The 10497-nt window shown below is 43.7% G+C and overlaps 1 protein-coding gene and 1 long non-coding RNA gene across 3 annotated transcripts in view; one reads left to right on the forward strand and one right to left on the reverse strand.

The window, feature by feature from the left end:
- Window positions 1-7043, forward strand: part of dgkb (diacylglycerol kinase, beta) — a 72502-nt gene extending 65459 nt beyond the window's left edge. For both annotated transcript variants that reach the window (XM_061049816.1, XM_061049817.1), the window contains 4 exons: window positions 2480-2600; window positions 2884-2944; window positions 5818-6042; window positions 6073-7043. In XM_061049816.1, the coding sequence (XP_060905799.1) occupies window positions 2480-2600; window positions 2884-2944; window positions 5818-5925 (290 nt within the window). In that variant the 3' untranslated portion in view covers window positions 5926-6042; window positions 6073-7043. The remainder of the gene's footprint in view (window positions 1-2479; window positions 2601-2883; window positions 2945-5817; window positions 6043-6072) is intronic.
- Window positions 7044-7454: 411 nt separating this feature from the next.
- On the reverse strand, window positions 7455-8866 carry LOC132983495 (uncharacterized). Its single transcript, XR_009674847.1, has 3 exons — window positions 8762-8866; window positions 8135-8166; window positions 7455-7580 (listed from the first exon to the last, which is right to left on the reverse strand). It is a non-coding gene; the product is annotated as an uncharacterized LOC132983495 (long non-coding RNA).
- Window positions 8867-10497: the final 1631 nt, after the last annotated feature.

Raw genomic sequence — 10497 nt, forward strand, 5'->3', positions numbered from 1 at the left:
AATGGGACTGAGGTTTTTGCAGGGGAGGGGGGGAAGGGGAGTGATGGGGGGGGGGGGGGGGGAGTCCATGCGTGGGTGGAGTGGTTGATGCTTGGGACTGATGCTCCATGACAAGCTCCATGAAGCTTTGGTTGGAGAATCAGCCTCCACCTCCTCCAGACATCCCTCTTTTCGTTTAACTTTCAGCTGATTGTCACCTCGACCTGCCACCATCCTCTTTTTTGTTATCACTCTTTCACCCTGCTGATCTTCATGTGTCAGAGTGCAACCGCCGGCCAAGACAGTGACGAGGACCAAGTTTCTTCTTCCACGCTGACAGGCAGACGTTCCTGAGATTAGAGCCACACTGTTGTGTGCGGGATTTTCCCATATGTAGATTTACTCTTACTACTGTCACTCTGCGTTTAGCTCCTGTGCGCTTAGTCCATTGGCTGTATATAAAGATGGACGACTCCCATTCTAGCCCCCTGCAACCTGCGCTGACATGTTGCCAAGCAGCAACCTCCAGTGTTCAAAAATAAAGCCAATGTGGAAGTGAAAAAACGCCGCAGTTCCTTGAGTGTCCACTTGAGGCTGGCTGCAAATTTGACAACAGTCGTACATTTATATCCTGAGGCCTTTATTGAAATCATGTGTCTGCAATTTATTGTGTTTGAATATTTATTAAATATTGTGTCAGGTTAGGTAAAAATCACGAGCAGTGGGAGGAGCTTCCAAGTCTTAAAAATGATGCCAACGTGATTGTAAGTGATCGTAAATCTCTCAGAGAGTCTGGTCCAAGGACTCTTGGGTATACTAAATGTTTGCAGCCCCAGGCAACAAGGAATCCCTATCGCCATGGTGACGCCGTCCATCATAGGTGTCAGGGAGAGCCAGTGTGAGCCGGTTGCACTAACGTGAGAAGTCAGAATGGGGGGGAGGGGGGTGGGGGTTTAAAGCTCTGTGTCAGGAGGTCAACCTGCTGAGCATGTACACACACTCGACGCACTCACAGCCCGGCAACCAGATAGGGTCAGACGCATGTCTGTCACCATGGTGACAGCCGGACAGCACAGCTCGTCAGCAACAACAACACCTCAGGACGGAGGCAACATTACCTGCGACACTCCTCCAGGAAGCCGACTCGGCTCAGATAAAAGTGACAGCGAGCTAACTCTGTCTCTCTCACGCACCGAGCGACTAAAAATGGGTCTTGGTTTCAATTAGAGTCTTTCGAGCGCCCAGCAGAGAGGCAGCAGCTTCTTAATTTGTGGAGGGACGATTCGACGGAGAGTCGGAGGCAGAGCAGGCCGCGGAAACAGATGGGCCCTGCGTGACTCTGGGCTTCCAGCAGGGGCAAAATCAATGCTCATGACTGCAAAACAGAAGAAATTAATAATTATATTATCACAAGATTGCTTTGCATTGCCGGTGCAATCTAATTAATAGCTGTTGTGTTTGTAGCCTGTTGTTCTTGGTGCCTTTTTCTCTTTGTAACTGGGACTGTTGAATGTTTAGAAGAAGAAGAAGAAGAAGCAGAGTCTGAAATAAGGAAGATAACATCATGTTTCTCTTATTGTAGTTTTACCTTCCTCCCTTTCTCCTTCATCCCTCATCGTACCTCTCACATCGTGCTGTGAGAGTCTCCTGCTTTCACATTAGCAGTGTTTAAATTTGGCATACTTTATGAATCCACACTCTGTTACCGAGAGAACTGCTTCTCACACACATGCACAAACAGGACCTGTGGACGTGCATTAATGGAGAGATGTCAGAGTGGGGCTGCTACCCGGGGAGCGCACCTCAGCTGTTGGGAGTTTGGTGCACCTCAGCAGTACTTGGGAAGTGATCTAGCACCTCTCCAGCACCCAGGTCCGCACCAGGACCTCCAGCGACCTTCAGGTTCCCAACCCAAGTCCCTACAGACTGAGCTACTGCCACCTCAGAAGTGGAGGAATGATGAGCAAAATCATCATGTTGATCGTTATTGACTGATTTATCTTAAACATTTTAACATATTTAACAGCCCCAACAAATGACTGAAATCTCAAATAAATTAAACATGTTTCTGGCCTTCATACAGCCACAAATGTACTTTTTTTATTTCCTAGCTTGTGAACATTAACCCTATGAACTCTGTGATAGAAATGGTCCATCAGTGCCTTTAGGTGCTGTGTGCACTGTCACGCTGTCAGAGATTATTTTCCATTAGAGTTCAGCATCTTCACCATTTTCATTTCTCGTCCAAAGCGAAATTTCTAGCAAATATTTTTTGTCATTGTGCTCATAGCGCGCTCTCAGTTGAAAACAATTCAACTTTTGGAAAACTGCTGTCCTTGTAAATGTCACCTCTCCCCCTCGTCGACCAATCAAAATCAAGAAAGGGCAGGATTTCAAAGATCATCTTCATCAACAACAAGGATGGAGAAGAAACTGATACTTAAAAAGCAGGTTTACTTGACTTGTAGTGTTGTTAACGGTGTGTTGTTGTGTGTTTCAGATCTGTCCGACCAGCTGCTGGAGGTGGTGGGTCTGGAGGGAGCGATGGAGATGGGTCAGATCTACACCGGGCTGAAGAGCGCTGGGAGACGTCTGGCTCAGTGCTCCTCTGTGACCATCAGGTCTGACTTTTCACTTTTTGAATGTGTTTTAGTTTTTCTTATTTTACATTTGGCTGAATTAGATGAGTGTTATTTGATCAAGCCAACAAATCACAACAATCTTTTTCGCCCAGAGGCTTAAACAAGGAACAAAACAATACAATGCAACTTTGTTATCTTGAAGACTTTACATGTAAAAGTATTTGAAAGTTTCCCATCCTGTCAGTCAAACATCAAGTTATTGTGTGCAACATCTGAACATAAAATATGTTATTATAGATATGATGTTTTTTGTCCCCGACAGAACCAGTAAATCTCTCCCGATGCAGATTGATGGTGAACCCTGGATGCAGACTCCCTGTACTGTAAGTCATTAAATGTGTTCACTGAGTGACTTTATCAGGTATTTTAAACCAGATAGACTTCAAACAGGGATAGAGTGACAAAGTGACAACTGAAAAAAAGCCACTTGAAGTCATTTCCAACTCGTGGTAGTTCAAAGGACCAATCTGTGAGATATCAAAGTGCAGTGCCAGGTGTTGCAGCGATGGAAGCGTTCAAGAGAAGTGGTTCAGATAGAAGTGATTGTACCCGACCTAAAAAGCCTCTGCATGTTTCTAATAAGCTCCACGAGCAGAAACGTGCTCAAACTAGGATCAATATTGGAGATGCTTTTGAAAAATGGAGAGAGGTAAGAACACAGAAAGGTTTACAGACCGATGCAGAGCTGGATAAACACTGAAGCTTCAGTGTCCACCACATGGTAACCTGCGTGAGCATCGACTCTAGAGAGGAGGGGGCGGGGGGAGACGGCTCTCTATGATGTTTAGAATTTATGTACAATAAGAGCCCCTGTTACAGAAAAGTGTAAAGAAAAATAATCCATTTAATTGACTCTTTGTGACCAAACAAAGAAAATTGAGAGATAACATCATATTTAGAACATAAAAACAAACATTTGACAAGGATACTATCTGGTATGAACTGTACTATTTCAGTTTGCAGCAGTTGATTCAGACCTAGTTATCAAAGCGGCAGTGACACGTGAAATATGTCGCTTTAAAATGCAAATGGATTGATGGTGTTAAATATGTTATGCATGCAGAGGAACTGAGCTTCATTTGCATATCTGTTGTTGTTAATATTTAGTGGGTTAACATCCCAACAACTGTGATGTTTTTGTATCATCATTTAGCAGGTCGTCTGATTTTAAATTCAGCTCTGACGGACAGTTTGAATATCTCATCTTGGATATGACGGCCTGTCAGATCCTCACTCTGCTCAGTGGAGTTGTGCCTGCAGACACAAGAGCACTTGCAGGGTACTCGTTTGGTCATGCTCTGTTCTTTTTCTTTTTTTTTTAGCTTTTCTCAAGCGATCCAGATGTAAATCTCAGCAGCACTTCATCTGTGTTGTAATTAAAGCTAAACACAGCCGTAATCAACACAAAGTGAGGAGCTTCATTTTGAGAAATGAACATCATGGACAGAGGGAAAAACACTCGACGGAGAGCGTGTGTGAGCAGGAGACGGCAAGCGAATTATCAGGCTGCAAAACAACACAAACAATGATCTGTAAGAGAGATACAGGGACAGAAACTACACTACACTCCAATCTGTCTTTGATTTTAAGACCGTTTTAAAGGTCGTAAAAATTCAAAGCATTTAAACGCAGGTTACCTGAAGCTTCAGTGTTTATCCAGCTCTGCATCGGTCTGTAAACCTTTCTGCGTTCTAACCTCTCTCCATTTTTCAAAAGCATCTCCAATATTGATCCTAGTTTGAGTTTATTAGAAACATGCAGAGGCTTTTTAGGTCGGGTACAATCACTTCTATCTGAACCACTTCTCTTGCCCGCTTCCATCGTTGCAACACCTGTTGGTTTGACCTGATAACTGCTCTCATATCTGGCAAACCGAGGGGCGTCCAAAACGGCCTACCTTCTCTGGTCCAAACAAATCCAGAGCATTCAGGACCAGAATCTAAAGTTAGAAGGAGGACATACTGGCTGCTGCATTGTTGTCAGAGAAGCCAGCACTTCAACATAGCATGTTTCCTTAATGTCTGATCATATAATTAGTAAGGTCACTCACACTCATCCAATCAGTGAGAACTGATTGGATTTTTATTGTGGCATCTTTTAAACAGAGCTCCCGATGTTTTTCAAGTACTCCCTCATATCTTCCTCCTAAAAGGTTATAATATTTTTTCGTGTGAATCAGAAACGTACAGATCAATCAGGTCTAACGATCGCAGAAAGCCTTCAAAAGCTGGTAATTGCCGCCGAGTCAGAGTGCAAGTTCAAGAAATGGCAGCTTCCCTTTGAAGAGACCCTTGTCCCCTTTTTAATGCATATGGCAACATTTCCTCTCCCCATTACTGCGACTCTTTAATGCAACAGTCAAATGAACGATGTGCATAATAAGACGACCCTTGATGGTTTATATTTGCTTCTTCATTCATCTACAAGCTCGGCCTTTAACGGAAACGGTTCAGATACGGGATTTAGTCTGATGTTATACCCATTAAGACCAACATAATGTATGTAGCCATTTGTTACCAGAGACATTAAAGACCCTTAAAGAACCCTCATAATCTAACAGACCCAGTTTAACAAGAACACATATGGACCCAGGACCCTTTCAGGTCTTGGAGGTCGTTTATTTTGTGGCTTTTGGCCTTTTTTTTTTATTTAGACAGGACAGAGGATAGAGCAGGAAATCGGGAGAGAGAGGGGGGGGTATGAAGTGGGAAAGGAGCCACAGGTTCGGACCGTCCACCTGGAGGACATTTTGTTTGTCAAGCTGCAGCACTTCCTCTTCCTTCCTCGATGCTCATCCACGTCCACACCAGTGACAGGAATGTGGATAGAATCAGGGACACTCAAATAGGAATCAATGGAATCAAGCTTATTTTGTTTCTGATAATAATCACATAATCCATAATCACTGCTCCTCCTGGTGGGCAGATTAATAATTGCAACTAGTTTCCACAAGTGAGGTTTAGGGGCGTTACAAGTCCAGGGATCTCATTACAGTCACGGACTCTGCCAGGTCCTAGCACGGACCGGTCACGGCACTACCACAGAAACACGGGAAACTTAAGGTGGCTCCATCTGTACATGCTTTTTGTGACTCTGAACTACCTCCACACTTTGCTATCTCGCTCCCCTTATGCGACTGTCTGTGACATGTAACATGTGCTGAAATCTTCCCTCTTTGATTCTCCCCTACCTCCAGATCGAGATCGTCCACAAGAACCAGGCGGCCATGTTGATGGGAGCGCCGCAGGGCCGGAGCTGCTTCTCCTCCATCGTCAGGCGAACACGCACCGAGAGCAAAGACTGACCGTTCACAGTCCCAGACCTTTTAGAGTCGGTTCTATTCAAACACCTGCAGATCAGCGGACACACGTTGATCATCACTCGGCCTGTTTGTGAAGGAGGTGGGAGGGGGGAGGGGGGGGTCTTTGATGCCTGTTTGGTATAAACCCAGCGTGAGCGTACAGTAGCAAGATGTAGGTGCAGCGAGTATTTCCTGCAGCAAAGAGACGTCACCGAAGAAGGCCTCAATTAATCCAGACTGAGGTGTGACGCTTCAGTATGTAGTGTAGTCTAGCTCCAAAAATACTGGAGCTATTTCGGGGGTACGGTTTTTATAAAAGTCTGTTTTTATTTCTGCTGTTGTGATCCGTGCCATGTGGATGAAAACCCCCACAGAAGAATGTGTTTTGTGAAAAGATGTATTTATTTATTTATTCATATTTTTGCTGCTATTGATGTTTTTTAACAGTTTTTTTTTTTTTGCATTTGCATACCCCTGATGCATGATGGACGCTGAACGAGGACGCTGCTGTTGAAGCTGACATATCTGGAGTTTTTTTTTTGTTTTTTTGTTTTTTTGCAGATGATCTTTTCCGAGCATTTAGAAAGAAGTGAAGTTTCTTTTGCTCGACGTTTCGTCAGCGCTTCACTCGAGAATGGCTTCAAGTCTCGGAGTTAAAAAAAAAAAAAAAAAAAAAAAAAAAAAGAAGAAGACAACAGGATCGCTTTTGCTTTCTTTTACGACGGTTCCTGCGAGTCATCCTGCGATGTCATGTTTTGATCTGATGTGCTGCTGCTCCGTCACTGAAAAAGATTAAGAGCGATTATTGATCCTTGTAAAAAAAATAAATAAATAATGCATGACACTCTCTGTTTCGACGTCGCACGAGAGATTTTTCCGGACAGTTTTACCAACTGTGTGCACACTTTGTGTTGCATGAGTGACCGCGATCTGTTTTGACACTTGTGGAAATCGTTTTTTTTTTCTTGAATCTAAATCTAGAGTGCTGCTCGGTTTAACCATATCACACTTTATCTAGGAGACGGCTGCATTTTGATTGGATCCTGCGTGTATTTAAAGGTACTCAGGTACTTTTTTAGAGTTTGAAAAAAAAATAAAAAGCAACAAAAAAAATTAAAAAAGAGTGTAGTGTTCATTCGTGTCCGCCCGATGGCTGTACAGTTGGATATTCATGAGGAAGCAGTCTGACCTCCTGCGGTCATTGATTTGCTCTGATGTCTTTTGTTGAGTGTTTACAGCCTGCTGCACATACCAGCGTACATTAAACAATTAAAGCCTAAATACAAAATGACTATTGGCATATTGCACAAGCTTGATTTAAAGAATCAATACTGAAAATCAATCCCATCCTATAATTACAGTCTTCTGAGGCATTTCACAGCCAATCACGTCTGCACATGCCGTCTGTGACTCCTTCTAATATTTGATTTTTCTTTAAACTGCCTCCTTCATACACGGGTCTGCTGATTCAGATAAATCATATTTATATAGAAAATATTTATGTAGTGCGATTATAAACTGATATACATGAATAAAAGAGAGCTTTATTCTTAAAGGTCACTGTGGTGACTCGGTACATTTCAACACACTTCTACATTCTAAGAGTATTTATCTCGTTCAGTGTCAACACAAGATAAACACAGGACACAAATACACACCTACACACACCTGACACACACCTACACACACCTGATACACACCTACACACACCTGACACACACCTACACACACCTGACACACACCTACACACACCTGACACACACCTACACACACCTGATACACACCTGATACACACACCTGATACACACACCTGACACACACCTGATACACACACCTGATACACACCTACACACACCTACACACACCTGATACACACCTACACACACCTACACACACCTGACACACACCTACACACACCTACACACACCTGATACACACACCTGATACACACCTACACACACCTACACACACCTGATACACACCTACACACACCTACACACACCTGACACACACCTACACACACCTACACACACCTGACACACACCTGATACACACCTACACACACCTGATACACACACCTGATACACACACCTGATACACACACCTGACACACACCTGATACACACACCTGATACACACCTACACACACCTACACACACCTGATACACACCTACACACACCTACACACACCTGATACACACCTGATACACACCTACACACACCTGATACACACCTGACACACACCTGATACACACCTACACACACCTACACACACCTGATACACACCTACACACACCTACACACACCTGATACACACCTACACACACCTGACACACACCTGACACACACCTACACACACCTGACACACACCTACACACACCTGATACACACCTACACACACCTGACACACACCTACACACACCTGATACACACCTGACACACACCTGACACACACCTGATACACACCTACACACACCTGATACACACCTACACACACCTGACACACACCTGATACACACCTGACACACACCTACACACACCTGACACACACCTACACACACCTGATACACACCTACACACACCTGACACACACCTGATACACACCTACACACACCTGATACACACCTACACACACCTGATACACACCTGACACACACCTACACACACCTGATACACACCTACACACACCTGACACACACCTGACACACACCTGATACACACCTACACACACCTGACACACACCTGATACACACCTACACACACCTGACACACACCTGACACACACCTGATACACACCTACACACACCTGACACACACCTGACACACACCTGATACACACCTACACAACGTGTCGTTTTGAACAAAAGTGTACCCGTGCTCTTTTCAGAGAATAATTTTGGGGGGCTCGTCTGTTTTTCAGTCTTTTAAAAAGTGCCACCCCCCCGTGCAGACTGAGGTCTGACGAGTCTCTGTGTCTTTGCTTTGTACTGTGCGGCGTTTGTACAGTGAGCTTGTATTTTTGTACACAGTATCGTTGGTTTTATTGCTCTGATTGACTGTAGAACTCACACCGTGTTGTTCTGCCTGAAAAAATAAAAACTATGCCTGCAAATGTGGACTGAGACAAGTGATAATAAAAAGCTTTTGTTGTTTGACGTCGTGGTCTGGTTTTCTTTGTACGCTGATCTTTGACTCTGGGACGGCGGCAGCTAGAAGCCTCGGGTAACCATGAGACCATGCAGAGGTGCTGCTTGGCAGGCAGATGCTTGGGACCCCAGACCAGTAGGGGGCCCCAGACCTGTAGCCTCTGCGCGTATTTGAAACGGAGCAGATCGAGGCGGCGCTGCTGACATTTCTTTAAGCCGAACCAGAAAGTCAACTTCTCAGGAATAACGGTGAAAAAAGAAGGTCTCTTGATTGGCACTTTGTTTGTCAGTGTGTGTCTCAGTGTCAGATGGGTGCACACCTGCACTTGAACTGTGTTTCTTGGTTTGTGAAGGGGGGGGGGGGGGGGGGGGGGTTGTTCAGCAGGAGTGACACCCTGCTTCACTTCACATCCACCTCACCTGCCTGGTAATGGAACCCTGCCAGGATCCAAGATGGCACCAGCGTGACCACTGCTGGCTTCCGATATGTCCGTCTCTCAGTCAAGTGTTTAATGCAATGGTAAGGTTCCCTTTCCAGGGGTTATCCTAGATCTGACCCACACCACTGCAAGGAAATCTGAACTGATTGCTGTGCCAACACTAAGAACTATTCTCTTTTCTCTTTTAGTCTCCCTTCACGTTTAGCTGCTACTCCGGAGAGTTTTACAGATACACAAGCAATAAATATCTAGCAGACATTTTATTTGATCCTTTTTCTTCATGACAAGCTGCTTTCATTTTACTAACTGAGAGAGCCGGTACTTATAGAACATGTTGAGTCAGATCATGAGGCTTTATAGTTTTTATATACTTTATAATATAAAATCTGCATTCTTAAAAGTGATTTTGGAGCGTCATTAAATGTAAAATTAAAGTCTAAATTGAGTTATTGGGCTTTCATCTAACAATCATAATCTCACCAATTAAATGTGCTAACTAGACGCAGAATGACAAATAAGTGACTTTTTACCACCTGGATGATTTTAGAGGTTTTAAATGGTTAAAAAACTGTATGCTTTTTTGTTGTTTGTTTGTATTTTACGTCTAATTCATAAAACAGGTGCAAAGGAAAGTAATGCACAGTGTCTTGTGTGCAATGAACTGCCCATTTTTCGGGACCAAAACATTGCCATGTACAGTATTTTTGTACGTAAGACATTGTGCAAATGTTTAAATGTTGTTTAAATCGTGAATTTGAGGTTTTGTTTTGAACCAGGCTGTAAACATGTTCATTTATGCTCACTGTTTTTTTTTTAATGTGTGTGTATGTACAACAGCTGCTGACCAGATTAAACGGCAATTAGCAAACACTGGCAAAAACATGCTGGTAAACTAGGCTACTAGTTAGCTTGTAACTAGCCAACTAAACAGCTAAAGGACTTTCATCCTTTTAAATTTGTATTTTTAAGTCTTACATCTAAATCCTGAT

Source organism: Labrus mixtus, chromosome 11 (assembly GCF_963584025.1).
Source record: "Labrus mixtus chromosome 11, fLabMix1.1, whole genome shotgun sequence".
In the NCBI taxonomy this organism is placed as follows: domain Eukaryota; kingdom Metazoa; phylum Chordata; class Actinopteri; order Labriformes; family Labridae; genus Labrus; species Labrus mixtus.